Here is a 19,857-nt window from a genome sequence, read left to right as displayed (position 1 = left end):
GCTTTCAAAACCATATGCAAGATAAAATTCAAAATAATTTAACTGTGGAAACAATACTGTTAACTTTTTTCAAAAATGTGTTCGATGAAAAAAATAAGGTTTTTATGTCATAATTTGTTTAATGTTCAGTAGAGAACATTATATTAACCTAAAATATAAGAAGTGTGTATTCTTTCCTTAAATAAAAGTTATCGAATTACCTAATATGATTTACATATATATGACAATTGATGATTTTGAATAATAAAGATTTGATAACAATTTTTGCATCCTTCTTCATTTTTGTTTAATTTTATATTTTTTTAAAAAATAAACAATCACATTAACCATATAATTAAAAAATTAGATGTTTTCTTATATGTTATATTTTGAATTTTTTTAAATGATTTTAAATTACAAAAATGAAGAAACTTTATATGTTATATATTTCTTTAAAACGACTTTAAAATACAAAAATGAGGACACCTTATATGTTATATTTTTCTTATATGTTATATTTTTCTTATATGTTATATTTTGAATTTTTTAAAACGACTTTAAATTACAAAAAAGTAAGTTTTTCTTAAGTATACCACTAAAAACATTGAAATGACATGTATCAGTTTGCTGGTTGATTTGAAAGTTTTCAAAACCATATGTAAGATAAAAGTCAAATTAATTCAAATATGAAAACAATACTGTTCACTTTTTCAAGAATGTGTTCGAGGGGAAAAATAAGGTTTTTATGTCATAATTTGTTTAATGTCCACTAGAGAACATTATATTAACCTAAAATATAAGATGTGTGTATTCTTTCCCTAAATAAATGCTACTAAATTACCTAATATTATTTACATATATATGGCAATTAATGATTATGAATAATAAAGATTTGATAACAATTTTTGCATCCTTCTTCATTTTGTTTAATTTTATATTATTAAAAAATAAACAATCACATTAACCACATAATAAAAAAATTAGATTTTTTCTTATATGTTATATTTTGAATTTCTTAAAATGACTTTAAATTATAAAAATGAGGAAACCTTATATATGTTATATTTTTTTTAAACGAATTTAAAATACAAAAATGAGGACACCTTATATGTTATATTTTTCTTATATGTTAGATTTTTTCTTATATGTTATATTTTGATTTTTTTAAAACGACTTTAAATTAATGTAAGTTTTCCGTAAGTATGCGACTAAAAACATTAAAATGACATGTATCAATTCGATAGTTGATTTGAAAGTTTTCAAAACCATATAGAAGATAAAAGTCAAAATAATTCAACTGTGAAAACAATACTGTTCACTTTTTTCAAGAATGTGTTCGATGAAAAAAATAAGGTTTTAAGTCATAATTTGTTTAATGTCCAATCCGATCAACTCATGATGTATTAATTATACTTTTGTTTCATTATTTTTAATAAAAATTGATCCGATTCATTGGAAAGAAATTATATAATAACAACAATAAATATTTTATATATATAAATAAAATAATCAAATGTATAAAAGAAACTATCGATAATATATACAAATAAACTCACCCTGCGTAAGGCGCAGGTCTTATCCTAGTTTCTAAATAATTTGGTCTCTGTATGTACATTAGTGTTCAAGTCTGCGTCAAACGTTTTTAATCAAATAAAAAAGTCTGTGTCAAACGTACTGTTCGCATTGGCGACAACAACAACAAAATAAAATTATGTTCGTTTTGTCATTGTTGGTTCAACGATGTGGAGATGTTAACGCTTGTACGTTGATAGTTCTAATCTATGTATTTTGACCCCTCCAAAAAAAAATTAAGTGTATGTAAATCTATTGTTTTTGCTAGCGGATAAGTTTATATTTTTGGTAAGCTTAATCAAGTATATGTCGTAGTATTATTGCTTGCAACGGAAAAAATAAACAAGGATAGGTAGTATATATCTTCAAACAAACTTACAGAGTTACAGCATATTGTTTTACAGAGTTACAGCATATTGTTTTTGTGAACGTTAAACGAAATTTACAACGCAAAAACGTAAAAGAAAGTCGTTTAACTTTTGTATTTTACGTGTCCGTTTACACATTTTGCAAGGAAAAAAAAACGTTTGTTAACTAATCATTTCAATAGTTATGATAAGTGTTACAATATAATAAATCACATATACTAGATCATTGTCTTAGAGAGAGACACTTAAACGGATGAGAAGAAAATTCGATATCTGAACACTTGTTTACTACTCCCTCACTAGTATCTTTTAATAAGATTTTAATCATTTGCAATTTGTCTCGCTTACCCAATATCGCGACATAATACGTTTCACTGTATTTTTTAATGCATACACATATATTTAAAACATTTTTGAACATAGACATGCTAATTTAATTATTGCAGACATACGACGTTGCATCCATGATACTTTGATCTGATAAAACAATTGTACATGCAACGTTAAACTTCTCTAATCTAATCATGAAACCCAAAGCCTACAATTATACCGTAATCACCTATACTATTTCTACTTTACCAACCCTATATTGCGGCGTTGACAATGCCCACAATCTGAGATTGGTTCATTTTTGGCAAGAAGGAAACAGCGGTGTAATAGGATCTGTCCTCGGGTTGGTAACTTTCTGGTACACGGTACAATATGGCCGAAGCTGGACCCACCGGGGCCACACTGTGATTCGTTTCGTTTGTTAATAGTTTGTGTGAATTGTGAACCCCCCCCCCCCCCCAAAAAAAGTCTCGACGCGTCTTCCGGTTATTACAAACCACACGAATGATAATTGATGACTATTCAATATGAGCTGGAACTGTCAAGGTATCGGGAGCGACCTGACAGTTCGTCGTCTTAGGGAGTTCAGTACAAAAAACTCCCCCGACATAATGTTCCTAATGGAAACTAAAAGGAAGGATGAAGATGTCTACAAGATGTACAAGGGCACTGACTTCACAAATCATTTTACTGTTCCACCGGAAGGCCTTAGCGGTGGTTTAGCCTTATCTTGGAAAGACAATGTTGAAATTGACATACTCTTGGCTTCACCTAATGTAATAGACACGCGAGTTACCTTCAATGGAAAATCTTTCTATGTGTCCTATATTTATGGTGCGCCACAGAGTGAAAATAGACCGAGATTTTGGCAGGAACTCTCCGATCTAGGAGCCCAAAGAGACTCAGCATGGGTTCTCACTGGCGACTTCAATGATCTGTTAGATAATACAGAAAAAGTTGGAGGACCGCCCCGGTGGGAAGGGTCCTTCCTGTCCTTCCGAAACTTTGTTGCTCAAAATGGGTTGTGGGATCTCCAATTCTCGGGTAATTCTCTGTCGTGGCGAGGGACAAGATACACACATTTTATCCAGTCCAAACTAGACAGAGTGATGGCCAATGTTGAGTGGATGGAAATGTTCCCAGCGGCCAGGAGTGAATATCTTCGGTTTGAAGGGTCTGATCACAGACCAGTCCTCACTCATTTTGATCTAAATCTCAAAAAGAAAAAAGGGAACTTTAGGTATGACCGAAGCCTGAGTTCAAAACCTGAGATCAGACAACTGGTGGATGAAACTTGGAAACTGGATAGTGACGCAACTGTGCTGACAAAAATTGATCGTGTCCGGCGTAACTTGATTACTTGGGTCAAAAACCAATCGGAAGAGAGCAAGGTTCTGATTATATCTAACCAACAGCTACTTGAGGATGCCCTTTCAGATCAGTCGCCAAACCAGGACCGTATCTTGGAACTCAAGCAAATCTTACAAACTGCATATGCGGAGGAAGAAGCCTTCTGGCGCCAAAGAAGCAGAATCCAATGGTTGAACGAAGGTGACAGTAACTCTAGCTTCTTTCATGCGGTAACACGAGGGCGTCGAGCCAGAAACCGATTCTCGGTTATAGAAAATGAAGAAGGACAGGCGTTCTTTAAGGAGGAAGAAATTGTTAACACCTTTGTCTCCTTCTATCAATCCCTCTTCACAGCAGGAGGATCAGACTCTCACTCGGTGATTCAAGAAGCTCTATCACCAAAGATTTCTCTGCAGGACAACTTGCCTCTTATAGCTATCCCCGACAAGGCTGAAGTTAGGGAGGCTGTGTTTGCTATACATCCGGATAAGGCTCCGGGTCCAGATGGTTTCTCCGCCGGATTCTATCAACACTTTTGGGATATTATTGGGGATGATATCTACAGCGACATCCGCAGTTTCTTTGACACGAGCCAGCTTCACCCAAGGCAAAATGAGACGCATGTTAGGCTAATTCCAAAGACAAAAAACTCCAAAAAGGTGTCTGATTACCGACCCATTGCTCTCTGTACAACGCACTATAAGATTATAGCAAAACTACTGACTAAAAGGATTCAGCCCCTACTCCACGCCATCATTTCTCCTTCTCAGTCAGCGTTTGTACCGGGTCGGGCTATCTCGGATAACGTCCTAATAACTCATGAGATCCTGCATTACCTACGCCGTTCCGGAGCTAAAAAGCATGTCTCTATGGCCGTAAAGACGGATATGAGCAAGGCGTATGATAGGATTGAGTGGTCGTTTCTTCAGGCGGTCCTTTTGCGGATAGGCTTCCACGACACACTGGTTAACTGGATTATGGAGTGTGTTTCTTCTTCCTAGTTAATGGAGGACCGCAAGGACAGGTGTTTCCCTCGAGAGGACTCCGACAGGGAGACCCGCTGTCTCCGTACCTATTCATTCTTTGCACGGAAGTCTTATCGGGCTTGTGCCAGCAGGCAATGATAAGTGGTACTCTGCCGGGAGTGAAGATTGGCCACAACTGCCCACCGATTAATCACCTCTTATTTGCGGATGACACAATGTTTTTCGGTAAGTCGAGCTCGACCAGCTGCAGAGCACTCACTTCAATCCTTACCAGATACGAGGCGGCTTCTGGGCAGTGTATTAATCGAGCCAAGTCTGCTGTCACCTTCTCCTCCAAAACAAACTTGGTGACAAAAATGAGAGTTAAGCAGGAGCTAAACATTACCAATGAAGGAGGGATTGGCAAATACTTGGGTTTACCGGAACATTTCGGGAGAAGGAAAAGAGACATTTTTGCAGAGATTGTAGACAGGATCAGACAGAAAGCACATGGATGGACTGCTAGATATCTCTCCACTGCAGGCAAGATGGTGCTGCTTAAGACTGTCCTAGCAGTGATGCCTACCTATGCGATGTCTTGCTTTAAGCTCCCAAAATCCTTATGTAAACAGATTCAATCTGTTCTTACGCGTTTTTGGTGGGATGCGAAACCAGAGGTTAAGAAAATGTGTTGGGTAGCTTGGGATAAGCTTACTCTTCCCAAAGGCGCGGGCGGCCTCGGTTTCAGAGAAATAGAAGTGTTTAACGATGCATTATTGGCAAAACATGCTTGGAGACTGCTCAAAAATCCCACCTCTCTGCTCGGAAGAACTCTGTTGACCAGATACTGCCGACATGATAGCTTCCTTGACTGCCACGCACCAAACTCGGCCTCACATGGATGGCGTGGCATACTGGCTGGGCGGGAAATCCTAAAGAAAGGCTTGGGATGGGCTATTGGAAATGGTAATACAGTTAAAGTGTGGAGTGATAATTGGTTATCAACTACACATCAGATGTGTCCCATAGGCCCACCACGCGAGGAAGAAAACAACTTGCTCGTCTCTGATTTAATGCTACCTGACTCCACACTGTGGAACATTGAGAAAATTAGAGACTGCTTACCCCATTATGAAGCTCAGATTCGGAGCATTGTCCCTAGTGACTATGGAATGTGTGATACTCTTGTTTGGCTAGCTGATAAAACAGGGAATTACACGACCAAGTCGGGATACGCAACTGCAAATCTCAATGTGGAAGGAAGAGCCAGTGATTTCAACTGGCACCGTTGTGTGTGGAACGTCAACTGCTCACCGAAACTGAAGAGCTTTCTCTGGAAATTATCCAGTAATGCGATGGCAGTGGGTGAGTCACTTCTCAAGAGAGGCTTACGGGTGGATGGAGCTTGTAAACGCTGTGGACAATTGGAAACCATCGCCCATGTTATGTTCCTCTGTCCTTTTGCGGTTAGAGTATGGGAAGCAATCCCAGCAATGTGTGTTCCGAGTCCAGTGTCGACGAAGTCGATAGAGACCATCCTCTCTGAATGCCTAAGAATGGTTAATCTACCGCCTTCAGGACTGACTACCCCATTGTATCCTTGGGTAATGTGGGTTTTATGGACTTCTCGTAATCAACTGGTGTTTGAAAACAAGTCTTTCTCTGAAACAGAGGTATTAGGAAAAGCGCTTAAGCATGCTAAAGAATGGCAACATTCAATGGCACAAGCTTCTCCACGGTCTGGTTCGTCTAAAGACTGCGCCTCAAAGGCGATTCAAACCCAACACCCAAGTGATGTGTACTATTGTTACTCTGATGCAGCGTGGAAAGGTGCCTCCTCTGCAGGTGGCATGGGATGGACTTTCACCAATGCTGCGGGTGATACACGATCACAAGGAGCTGTTGCTTGCCCTTTTGTGGCCTCTGCACTAGTTGCGGAAGCTTTGGCACTCAAGGAAGCAATTAAAGCAGCCATCTCTCTTAACATCAAAGACCTCATTTGTTTCTCTGATTCAAGGGGCTTGATTAACATGATCACAGCAAGTTCTTCTGTGATCGCTCTGCAAGGAATTCTCCATGACATCAGTGTGTTGAGTCTTTCCTTCTCTTCTATATGTTTTAAGTTTGTTCCTCGGCTCTCTAATACGATCGCTGATCGTCTGGCCAAAGAGGCTTTGTCTTTGTATCTCAACCCCTCTGTGGTGAGAAGAAACCTTGATAACTAAGTAGTAATATAAGCATGTTTGACCAAAAAAAAAAGACTATTCAAAACATATGTGCAATTTCACATAATTTGGGTTTATATTCATCTGCTTTTACCACGGCTTTAGTTTAGATATATATATATCTCTAAATAAATGTGATATATTTGTTGTTGTTACTGTAAGATTAATTTTATCTGGCACGTACCATATGTGCTGATCGTGATTCCAAGGCGAAAGCTAATTATTCCATATAATATGTACCACCTAATTATTCTAAAACAGCAACTATATTTTTGTTGACTCAATTTGTTTGTGTTCCTCCATTTTGTTCATTATTCAATATTTGATTTCATTACTTTATAAAAGTTCTCTAACAATTTTCCTAACTATGCTTAAGATTCTTACGCTGGTCAACGAAATATGTGTGAGATTAAGTTGTTTTTTTTTAAACACCATGAGATTAAGTTGCTTAATAGTTAATACTTATGAATATAGAAGGTTAAAAGTAAAAACATGTACTGACTTACGTTACTCATGAGTCGTGAGATTAATGAGCTACTATAGTGAGGCCTAACGCATTAAAAAAAATCTTCCGATAAAAGTTGAATAAAACCACGAAAAATGGTCGTACAATTGTAATGGACAGGCTGTAATGGCGTCTCTATAGAGAGTTGAGACAATAACTTACTTATCTTAAATCGAAAAGTTGACTAATAAGCCAGCATTGATAGAGTCATTATTTCTTTTAAACTTCCTTAATCAAATACGAAAATCGCCCACAAGTTATATAATTTACGAATAGCGCCTTTTATTTTACGAAGGTGCAAAAAATGCCAGACGGTTTATTTACTTGAGATTCGATTAAATCATATGCGTGATTCTAGTTAAGGTTGTTGTAAGAATATTCTCAAGATCCGAAATTATCCATAACAAATGTAAATAAACATTTACATTTACGTTAACAAATGTCTGATATATATATATATATATATATATATATATTTTTTTTTTGGTAAAATGTTAAATGTCTGATATGTTATTTTTGTTCAGCACTTATTAACTTTGATATGCTACTTGTCAATTTGTAGAAAAGCTAATCTATTACTCCTTCTGAAAGTAAAATTTTCTAGATTTGTTTTTTTGTTCCAAAATAATAGATTTTCTAAAATTTTAAAGTATTTTTAGTATTTAATCTTGAAAACTTGTATATTTTTAATAATATTAGTTAAAAATATTGAATTGATTGAATACTATTGGTTGATATTTATTGGAAAATATATAATAAAATAAATAATAAATTCAATGGTAAGAAATTAGTTATTTTTTTAATATGCGTGAATACTCTAGAAATTTTTTTTTCGGAAACATAGGAAGTATAATTTACCTATTGCATTTAATATTATCAATTTAACAAAAAAAAATTAATTAATCCAAATAAGATTGTATATCTATTCACAGACCCGGCTATAAAAGAGAAAAGATCCAATGACCTATACACAGACACATCCAACTTTTTTCATGATTAAATAATAAATAAACCGGACCAAACCGAACCGGTGATGGGATGCTGTCTTAATTCAGCATTCATGAGAGAGGTGTCAGGCGGAAGATACAAAATATATTAAATATTCTAAAGTTAAAAGTATTAAAAGATAAATATAGACAAGTTTGGTGGTTTATTTGAAAACTTTAAAGTTTAACCGGAAGAATAAAGAAGAGATCAATAACCGGACCGAACCGGTGATGGGATACTGTCTTAATTTAGCATTCATGAGAGAGGTGTCACGCGGATGATACAAAAGGTAGTTAAATAATAAATATTCTAATCTGGTGTGAAGTGAAAAGTATTGAAAGATAAATATAGATAAGTTTGGTGGTTTATTTGAAAAACTTTAAAGTTTAACCGGAAGAATAAAGAAGAGATCAAATGAAAACGTAAAAAGAGAAAAGAAGAACGTCTCTTAGAGAGAAAAGAAAAACGTGTCACAGAGTGGCGAATCACGCGACGAGTCTCAGACCCCTTGCCTCTTCTTCTTCTTCATGTGTGTTTACCCTCCAGTTTTAAAACCCCTCTCTACTCTCTCTCTCTCTCTCTCATTTCCCAATACATCTCTATTTATTTCTCTCTCTCTCTCTCTCTCTGTCTCGTTTGATCAGCGAGACTTTGAAGAGTGAATTAGAAAAGAGTTTGGTTTGGTTTGGTTATTTCGAGGAGTGTTATACCGTTATGAATGACTTTACATAAATTCTTGTGATTCTACTCTTTATTTTTCTGGGTTTCTTTTGACCTTTTTTGTTTTTAATTTTCTCAAAGAAAAGAAGCGTTGATTATTCTTCCCAGTTCTAAAGAAGGAGAAAAGGATGAAGAACGAGGAACAGTCAAGATCTCTGTTTGGAATCTCCCTGTCTGATCGACCAACATGGCAACAGTTTCTCATCTGCACTTCTGGTTTCTTCTTTGGTTACCTCGTCAACGGAGTTTGCGAGGTTCTTTTCATCATTCATTTAATTATCTTTTTTTTTTTAATTTTGGTTTTTATTCATTTCGAGGATCCCGAATTATAATAGATAACGTTGATCATTTTTGTTTGTTTATTTGAGATAATTCAGCATAATTATCTCCTGATTATGGTGCATTAAGAAAATCATTTGCATGCTAAGTGTTTGATGTTTCATTGCATGACCAACTAAACTCTCTCCTAACACACACGCAAAAGCTTTTTGATTTATGTATTTCATAATCAAACTATAAAAATATCCTCTTAAATTGCAGATATTGTGAGATCACACAAAAACAGTTGTGATCTTGTTAAAAAACAAACTTTAGAGAATTTGTTGGATCTGTACTTGTGATTATTGACTTGATTTTTCTGATATTTGTGTCCTTTTTTTTATATTTACAGGAATATGTTTATAATCGCCTGCAATTTAGGTAAAGTCAACTTTTAATTTCTCCTACTATTTAGATTTTTAGCAAATAAAAATAATAATAACTGGATTTGTTCTCTCTCTGTCTCTTTGTAGCTTTGGTTGGTACTTCACGTTTATACAAGGATTTGTCTACTTGTTCCTCATCTACCTTCAAGGCTTCACCACAAAGCATATTGTGAATCCTATGAGAACTTATGTCAAACTCTCTGCTGTTCTCATGGGATCACATGGCTTAACCAAAGGCTCTTTGGCTTATCTCAATTATCCTGCTCAAATCATGTTCAAATCCACCAAGGTACTTTCACAATCTCATTGAGTTTAAAGTAGCCAAGTGTTTAGAGAATTGTTCAAATGGGTTTCAGGTGTTGCCTGTGATGATAATGGGAGCGTTCATACCCGGTCTGAGGAGAAAATACCCGGTCCATGAATACATTTCAGCCTTCTTGTTGGTTCTTGGTTTGATACTATTCACATTAGCAGACGCACAAATGTCTCCCAACTTCAGTATGATAGGGATTTTGATGATTACTGGTGCACTGATCATGGATGCTTTCTTGGGTAATCTTCAAGAAGCCATTTTCACAATGAATCCCGAGACAACTCAGGCAAGAAAACGCACAACTCTATTCTTCCTGTTTCCTTTTGGTTTGTCTCGCATCTAAGATTCTTGTAAAGTATTTGTTTCAGATGGAGATGCTTTTCTGCTCGACGGTTGTTGGATTACCGTTCTTGTTTGTTCCCATGGTCTTAACCGGAGAGCTTTTCCGTGCTTGGACTGCGTGCTGGCAAGTAAGTACAATCCTCTGTTTTGTCCGGTTTTGGTAAACCGTAAAGCTTAACCAACCAAATTAGTACGCTTTAGTTTTTGGTTTATACATATCATTATGAGTAATAGTCCATTTGAATCCAAAGTGATAAAGAAAGGACTTTGTATTGGATTTGAAAAGTTTTTGGTTAAGGTTTTGACTCGGTACATGGTTCGAATGAGAGTCAGCTTCTTCGGTTTAGACTCTTAATTAAAAGAAGTCAAAGTTTGTCGGATTCGAAATGAAATCATTGACCGACGACGTGCCTAAATCTACCAACCTTTTTTTAAAAGCCAAGTTGTCTTGAATAATAATAATGAAGTCATGTACATTGAGATTGAAACCATAAGTAAAGTACCATCGTGTAATATTTTAACAGTTAAACGCTTTAATCATATATTAGTTGATTGATGTATTTTAAAATTCATATCTTCTTTGCCTTTGTTTTTGGCAGCATCCGTATGTGTACGGAGTGCTTGTATTCGAAGCAATGGCCACATTCATCGGTCAAGTCTCGGTTCTATCCCTCATTGCTCTCTTTGGAGCCGCTACAACCGCCTTGGTGAGTCTCCAATCTTGTCTACTACACATGTGAACTGAATATGCGTTTTCTAAGTTTAAAAACGTTTTGTGTGTAGATAACAACGGCGAGGAAAGGAGTTACGTTGTTGCTGTCGTATTTGATATTCACCAAGCCGTTGACTGAGCAGCACGGGTCAGGATTGCTGTTGATAGCAATGGGAATAGTGTTGAAGATGGTTCCTATGGATAGTAAACCTCCTAGCAAGATTCCGGCGAGACCAGCGGTTAGGAACGCCGGAGGTGAGGGTGGTAGAGAAGAGGAAGAAGAGAGGAAGTCATTGGTTTAATAATGTTTCCATGTATCTATTATCTATATATACTTTATTTAAGAAGTTTTAAAGGATTTATAGACAAAAGAAAACACAAAAGATGGGGATGAAAGCAAATAGAGTAATAAAAAAATTGTTTTTTTTTGCCAAAAATAAATATTTAAATATAATTTTACAATTAAACTCTATGAATCAAATATTCAATAAATTAATAAATATGTTAAATTAATAAGCATAAAACACTAATACTACATTTTAGGAGAGAAAAAGAATCGTTGAAAAACTGGTTCTAACTAAGATCCTCCAACTTCTTTATCTGATCTACTAATAACAAAATGATCAACAATTTTTACAGTGTTGATAGGATCTTGTTGCGATGTTGTTGCACACCATTTGCTTGGAAACCTTCTGAGATGACTCATCTTTACCGTCGATCTTGGCTCTGAATCCCAGTCTTTGTCTAGCTTCCATTCCTTTGGCACCTGCACTCATTAAACACATATACTCCTCTTGTTAAAGAACAACAAGCTAATAATCCCATAATCACAAAACTTGTTACTTTTTGTCAATTTTAATTCAGAGACTTACCTTATCAACTCCGAGAGTGAAGACTTCAAGGTCTCCATCAGATTTGATATGGAAACGGGTGAATGATTTGTAATTAGCTATGCGGAGAGAAGAGAAAGCTTCATCAAAGTGTATGTGAAGCCAGTTGATGCAGATGTATAAGTAACTTCCAAAGACCAAAGACACAACAGGAGTTGAGAAGACCCAAAAGTAGAGAAAGACAGAAGCATAATATATAGCTGCTCCACTTCTAGAAAGCGACTCCATTCCTTCCCGGCAAATGTTTGTCCGTGTAACCGCCATCACCTAAAACGTTAAACACTTAAGTTTGGTCCTAAAACAAAAGGCTAAGTTGACAAAACACATTACCTCAGGTATATCAAATGCTGACATAAGATATTTGATGCAAGCTGGATAGAATCCGAAGGTCCACTGTTCGATACGGACTCGAAGGCCAGTGGGGTCCGGAAAGTGTTCATTTTCTACTGATTTGTACCATTGATACAATGTATGATACCCTGTAACAACATTGTGGTTACCATTAGTGTCAATGACATTGTAACGAGGGTCAAATACAAAACAACATTCGTAACTGACCGGAGGTTGCAAGGAGCTTATGCTGAATACAGGTTTCTATGCCGAGTTCCAATAGCAACATAAGAATCAAAGCAGCGGTAAGGTGTGCAGCAACGTGAAGCACTCCGATTAGTATCCGTCTCTTCCGAGATATTTTTGAGGGAACAAACATAATTGCAGCTACTAGCAACATGACAACACCGGTGAAAGACACATACGACTGCTCTGTTATGTACACAAAGGCGCTCCAAACTGTGCCCAAGAAACTCCCCAAGTGGCCAGAAAATGAATCATCTCGTAAGATGTGGCCTAGCTTACACTGAAATCAACAAAGAATAAATACCTTCTCATGAGTGTTAGTGGCCGTTGATAATGTGTACTATTTTAGTAGACAAGACCTTTGTGACACCTCCGATCTGGTCTACGTACAAGTTGACTTGACCAGCCATGCAACAATCAAACAAGAACATGCATAGCCGATCACTGGTAACTTAGACCAAACCGAAGATGTTACAATTTTAATAACCCAATACAAGCTGCACGGTGGCAGAAGAAAACAGTTCATGAGAAAAAAGGAGTTTTAAAAAGGTCAAAACCGCACCTGAGGGAACAAGGAAAAGACCAAGACAAAGTATATGATGCCACCAATGAAATCAAATTGCCAGTTCTTTTTCCTGAACTTCAAAATATTTCCCAAAGCAATCTGCCAGGAACAACAAACAATATAAAGTTTTAGAATGCTAAAGAAAAATAGGCAAATCATATAAAAGACCCAAGAAACAAGAAAAAAAGAAAGAATTACCCTGCTTGAATCTTTAAAAGAAGGGTAAGCAGATTTACTGTCATAGGAAGCATCATAAAACTTTGAAAAGTCGCTAAACACATGGGTGGGATGCAAGAAAGCCCCACCACAACCATTAACAAGGAGATGTTCGACATGAGCAGCTGGTCCATCTGATTGATGAGTACAAGAATGACGCATATAATGATGCAAATCTCCTGCCATTCTAAGTTTACACCTGCCTTTCAAAAAGGCGCATATCAGGTGTCTCATGTTCTTTCCAGTATCGTCTTTCCAATACCAATCAAGAAGCCAGTTCGGTTCATGTGTGATAATGATCACTCCATCATCCTTCCCAACCTAAAATGAAAAGATTAAAAAAAACTCTTGTTAAAGCAAAAAAATTGGATATTAAATAGTATCAAACAGGAGACAACAACAATAATAACTACCTTCTCTTTCACTAATTCAGAAAAGAAATTGAACTGGTAGACATCAATATCACCATGAAGCGCGAGATCCAAACCGAACACCCACCATCCTTTAGGTAGCTGCAGTGCAAAATAGCTTTTCTTTTGGGGCATTAACCAGCCACCAAGCCAACTTTTATGGCATATATACCTCATGAAAGTATTGAGTCCATCGAACCAGTCTAAAAATTAAAACAAAAACATTATTACATATATATAAAAGCAATACCAATAAAAACCAAGTATGCATGCAAGTATGTGAGGACCCACCATGGTTTCCAGGGATAAGAAAGCATTGAGGACCATCATAATGCTTCAGATCAGAAACACCTTCAGGTAACTCAGGCTTCTCAACAGATATTGAGTCGTTTTTATACCAATGGGGAGGTTGCAGCGCATACTCAAAAGGACAAAACAGACGTTTTTCATATGTAAACGCTGATGGATTTGGGTATCTGACAATATATCAAAGAAAGACATCCATTTGGTTACATCTAAACATGCTCAAAAAGACAGAGAATATGAAACTTACGCAAGATCTCCCCCAATAAGCAACACGTTACCCCTTTGTAGAGATACAAGATCATCATCAAGCGGGACATTGATAAAAGGCTGAGCTAGAAGTTTTGCGACAGAGTATGATGAGTTCCCACCATCACCAGTATCCGCCATGAAGTCAAACCAAAAATCATCCATATCAGTGAAATGATCATATAATAGTTCCTTTCTCTCCTCTCCATCACAAGTTTTGGTCATTGCAGCCTACATATTTATTTATAAATGGAGGGAAGGTTACAAGAAAATGGAATACAATAGAAAGATAGAGGACCTGATCATAACGTATCATTAGAAACATATGTGTACCTGCATCATCCGCATGTCAAAGCGGCCAAGAAACACAGTCACGGATACGAGGAGGTCAAACACCGTTTTAAACAAATCAGCTGAAGTTCTGAAATAAATAATTAGACAGATCAGACAGTGTTAAAATGTCCTACTTCAATTAATTCACAATGCCTTAAAAAAACATTGGACGTACCCTGAGTACCAAGGTACCATATCTAAGAAATTAGGTTTCATTTGCTGCTTCTTAAGCTTCTCGTAATTGTTGACAGACACAGGGTGTGCCAGGGCCCACCTAACCGTACAATAGAAATTAACATTAAGACCAATAATTATTCTGTATGTGTTGCTGACATTGCCAACTTACCCTGTTGACCTCTCCACTACATAATTGGCAATATAAAGACCAATAAACGTTGCCCACAACGAGTATATAGGAGAAATTTCATCAGATGTTACAGGACAAGACCCATTGCATGCTAACTGCAACTAGAAAAAGATATGATTAGAACAGACGCAACAAGTTTAAAATAATTATAAAAAGAAGACAGACCTCCCCATAAATGACCCATTTGGACAAAAGCGGATAATCACTAGCAGATCCAACAGGAGCAAACCATGATGAGCAGACTTGGTCTTTAAGCTCATCAATCTGAACGAGTTTAGTAAGCCAAGTACTGTTGCTAGAACGCCTTCTTTCAAGTGGTGTTTGCCTCAGGATAGCACGATTACCACAATGGCTGTAGAATATACAGCACGCTATGCTTAGAACCTGCACAATGGGACTTTTCCTTCAAAATTAATGTTACCAAGCAAGTGATTTTTTTATTGTACAAGGTTTGGAGATTGTGTAGTTACAGCGCAGTTTTGAAGAATTGTTAAGATCGCAGGGCGTCTTCTAGCGACACGAGAAACAAGACCGAGATGCCAAAACCCAATAAAAACGATGTGGAAGACAAAAAGGAAGACTACGGATGATGTGTAAATAGTTAGAAACAAGGACAAGTTCATCCTCAAATCCAAACCCATTGACTGAAAACTTGGGAGATGGTACAATGCTGCTACTAAAATCCAAGCAACATGCCTACACAACATTACAAAAGAAAGTTGCAAAAAAAAAAAAAAACATTACAAAAGAATTTTTTTTAAAATCATATACTTTTACCAAAAAATAAAAAGAAATTCATATGCTGAGTAAGAAAAAATAAATAAATTCATATACACTTTATTGAAGAAGGGATAATCCTCACCAACGACTAAAGGTTGAGTAGCTTGGTTGAATAGTCTTTCCTAAGAACGGAGATGAGAAGAAATAGAAAAAACCAAGCAAGCAAGCATACATTGACCACCATTTGAAATTATTGTCAAGTTTTTCAACGAGGGTGTGCATGTTATCCGAAGAAATAAAGAACAGGCAACCCATGATGACAGCAATCATAGCATGTCGTGAATGTTCATGAGGATAAGGGTAAGTGTGTGTTAGCATTGTCCTGACCCTCTCCATTTTAAGTTTATTTAGGAAACGAGCAGAGTGTTTATCAGAGCTCATAGCTTGATACTCCTTAGAACTCGCGAGAAAGGCTCCAAATCTTGAAAGAAGGTAAAGAATGGTTAGGATAATAACTTCAGCAGAGAGAATCTTGTGAGTAAGAAGACATTGGTAATGAATGGGATCAAAAACAATATTAACGTTATAGCATAAACTATATACCTTCAATAGGAATCACGCGAACGCTGCCTCATTGATCAAACTGTAACCCTCGACATTCTCTTGATACATTCTCTTAGGATCGGATTTAGAGAAAGAGTATCGTTGATGTTGTTGTGGTGAATCAAGCTTTCATTTGTGTTTCAAACAAAAAAAATTATTTCATTTTAAAAAAGTTTAAAATAATCTGTGGTTGTCTGTAAAGGTACCAATTTCCCCGGAGAGAGATGAGGTACCTGGACTGATTCTCTCAGGCACCATTTTCTTCAGAATTTTTAAATATAAGAAAAAAATTATTAAAAAAAAATCTCTACTAATAAAAGGGACCTTTTGAAGCTCCATAGAGCGTCCACATCAGCAAAAAAAAAACTACTTCCGAAAGATGACACGTGGCATAAAATATAGTTTTACTAATTTTCAAAAATTATAAATAATATCTAAACATACAACATAAAAAATGAAAAAACTACATTAAACATATGTAAGATTACCATTTTTCACTTAAAAAAACGGCTTATCTCCATAATGTAACATTACCGTTTTATAAAAAAAACAAAAACATTATATATAATTTCGAAAATAATATATATATGTAAACATACAACATAAAAAATAGAAATACTACATTAAACATATGTAAGATTACCATTTTACATTTTTATTTTTAAAAAATAATATGTAAACATACAACATAAAAAATGGAAAAACTACATTAAACATATGTAAGATTACAATTTTTCACTAAAAAAAGATGGCTTATCTCCATAATGTAACATTGCTATTTTGTAAAAAAACATTATATATAATTTTGAAAATAATAAATAATATGTAAACATACGACATAAAAAATGGAAATACTACATTAAACATATGTAAAATTACCATTTTACATTTAAAAATAACAATAATATGTAAACATACAACATAAAAAAATGGATCTACATTAAACATATGTAAGATTACCATTTTTCACTAAAAAAATGGCTTATCTCCATAATGTAACATTACCATTTTATAAAAAAAGAAAAAAAACATAAATATAACTATTTGACTATTTGTCAAAATTCTTCTATTAAACATTGTCGTTTTACATTAAAAATGGAAAAATACATTAAAACTTAAACATCTATCTTAAAATATAAAATATATATATTAACTAAATATAAAGTATAAGAAAGAGAAATACTCAATATATAGAAAAATAAATAATAAGTATATATTATAAATATATAAATATACGAATTATATATACAATAATAAGTAAATGCACAATTTAAAAAAAAATAGAAAGAATACATTAAATATTAAACATCTATCTTAAAATGTAAAATATAGATATTAAGTAAATAGAAAGTATAAGAAAAAGAAATACACAACTTAAAAACAATGGAAAAAATATATTAAGATTTAAACATCTATCTTAAAATGTAAAATATAGATATTACGCAAATAGAAAGTATAAGAAAAGGAAATACACAATTTAAAAAAATGGAAAAAGTACATTAGTATTTAAACATCTATCTAAAAATGTAAATCTATCTTAAAATATAAAATTATTAGTAAATAGAAAGTATAAGAAATAGAAATACACAATATAAATAAAAATAATTAATAAGTAAATATATAATATAGGTAAATACCCAATTTAAAAAATGGAAAATTACATTAAGATTTAAAAATATATCTTAAAATTTAAAATATAGATATTACGTAAATAGAAAGTATAACAAATAGAAATATACAATTTAAAAAAAATGGAAACGTAAATTAACATTTAAACATCTATCTTAAAATGTAAAATAGAGATATTAAGTAAATAAAAAGTACAGGAAATAGAAATACATATACAGAAAAATAAATAATAAGTAAATAATGTAAATATATAATATATGAATTATATATATAATAATAAGTAAATGCACAATTTTTTAAGAAAATGGAAAAAGTTCATTAAACATTAAACATCTATCTTAAAATGTAAAATATATAATATAAGTAAATACACAATTAAAAAAAATGGAAAAAGTACATTAAGATTTAAATATCTATTTTAAAATATAAAATATAGATATTACGTAAGTAAAAATATAAGAAATGGAAATAAACATTTAAAAAAATGAAAAAAGTATATTAAGATTTAAACATCTATCTTAAAATGTACATCTATCTTAAAATGGTAGTAAATTATATAAAAATGGAAATACCACATTAAACAAAAAAAATGTATAGTTTTACATCAAGAAAGTTCCTATAAAACTGATTATCCCATCAACATCAACCTCACACAATCAAGGAAAACTTCAAAGCACTCGAGCAAAAAAATGGTTCCACCATCAATTCTCGCCGTCCCAAAAACATTTAATGACTTTGAAGGAGATTTTTTATAACAACGAACTTTTTGTTAGGTGGATTCATTGTTGGAAAACCCGCAACTTCCAAAAGCCAAACTTATTAATGGGAATTGAATTGCTTTTCATAGACATAAAAGTATTCTTACAAATTTAAATTAATCTAATCCATAATTTTATTGTTAATATTCATACTAACTCTTTCATGATCAAACCATTACAGTTAATAACCATTCAAGCGTTTATCCCGAAACACTTCCTTCCTCGCCGAATCAGGTATTGGTTCATGTTGGTTTAGTATTATTTTTGGTTTATTAACCGGTTTAGGATGGTCCTATTGTAAATATAATTTAAGTTGGTTTAGCATATATTATGCTTAAAATAACTTAAATTAAATAATAGTAATATTATGCTTAAAATATAATTTTAGAGAGTTTTCAAATATAGTTTACAGACCATTATAGGTGATGAAATTAATTTATTAAATTCGTTTATTACTTAAAACTAAGTTTTTTTAAAAACATACTGAGTTATAAATATCAATGATGGATTGGTAAGTATAACATGAAGATAAAAATATAAATATTTGATTTTGAAGATAAGAAATTCAGCTTTTATCCAGTTACTCTATATATAATATCTTAATTTTTTTAAAAACAATATACATAATTTATATATATAGATTAATCTTCCAAACTTAAACTATTATATTATATATGAATAATGTTTTTAAATAAAAATAATTTCTGATTAAAATAAATAAATAAAAACAACAAATGGTTATTTTCAAATAATGGATGTAATTTACATTATACTATCATTTAACAAGTATTAGATACGTTTTGATATATCATTATTTTCTATTTCCAGAAAACAATAATGTTAAACATCAATATCATCTAGGTTAAGTATACGAACATCACAATTCAAACATCACATTTTTACATAAACATTATAATACAATATTTTAATCAAAAAATACAATTCAAAAAAAATATATTCAAAGAATAGTTATATACTTAATATTTGAAAATCAAAGATATTTTTGCTAAAATTATACTTACCTAGCCAAGGAGATCAACCATCTTTTTACGGATCGATCGATTGTTGAGCATGTGGTCGATCCGAAAATACTCTGGAGTTTAATTAAATATCTAAAACATTTATTCCAACACTCAACAGATAGTTTTGCTAAATATGATAACTAG

At 33.8% G+C, this 19,857-nt stretch overlaps 3 protein-coding genes across 3 annotated transcripts; 2 read left to right on the top strand and 1 right to left on the bottom strand.

The window, feature by feature from the left end:
* Positions 1 to 4,719: 4,719 nt before the first annotated feature.
* On the top strand, positions 4,720 to 6,789 carry LOC125607204. The gene has a single exon (XM_048777063.1). The coding sequence runs from the start codon at positions 4,720 to 4,722 to the stop codon at positions 6,787 to 6,789; it is 2,070 nt and encodes a 689-aa protein (XP_048633020.1).
* A 1,909-nt stretch (positions 6,790 to 8,698) lies between these two features.
* On the top strand, positions 8,699 to 11,509 carry LOC111214124 (UDP-galactose/UDP-glucose transporter 2). Its single transcript, XM_022716288.2, has 7 exons — positions 8,699 to 9,255; positions 9,672 to 9,700; positions 9,793 to 9,994; positions 10,062 to 10,304; positions 10,387 to 10,488; positions 10,960 to 11,067; positions 11,144 to 11,509. Exons 1-7 carry the CDS (start codon positions 9,130 to 9,132, stop codon positions 11,372 to 11,374), a joined length of 1,041 nt encoding a protein of 346 aa, XP_022572009.2. The 5' UTR covers positions 8,699 to 9,129; the 3' UTR covers positions 11,375 to 11,509.
* Positions 11,479 to 16,553, bottom strand: BNAC07G37770D. The gene is made up of 16 exons (XM_013882139.3): positions 16,305 to 16,553; positions 15,844 to 16,182; positions 15,452 to 15,677; positions 15,147 to 15,365; positions 14,961 to 15,076; positions 14,790 to 14,888; positions 14,615 to 14,702; positions 14,283 to 14,512; positions 14,021 to 14,205; positions 13,733 to 13,932; positions 13,302 to 13,640; positions 13,101 to 13,202; positions 12,521 to 12,818; positions 12,293 to 12,441; positions 11,945 to 12,229; positions 11,479 to 11,838 (listed from the first exon to the last, which is right to left on the bottom strand). Exons 2-16 carry the CDS (start codon positions 16,140 to 16,142, stop codon positions 11,650 to 11,652), a joined length of 3,024 nt encoding a protein of 1,007 aa, XP_013737593.3. The 5' UTR covers positions 16,143 to 16,182; positions 16,305 to 16,553; the 3' UTR covers positions 11,479 to 11,649.
* Positions 16,554 to 19,857: the final 3,304 nt, after the last annotated feature.

Source organism: Brassica napus, chromosome A3 (genome assembly GCF_020379485.1).
Source record: "Brassica napus cultivar Da-Ae chromosome A3, Da-Ae, whole genome shotgun sequence".
In the NCBI taxonomy this organism is placed as follows: Eukaryota; Viridiplantae; Streptophyta; class Magnoliopsida; order Brassicales; family Brassicaceae; genus Brassica; species Brassica napus.
This window is presented reverse-complemented; position numbering and strand designations above follow the sequence as displayed.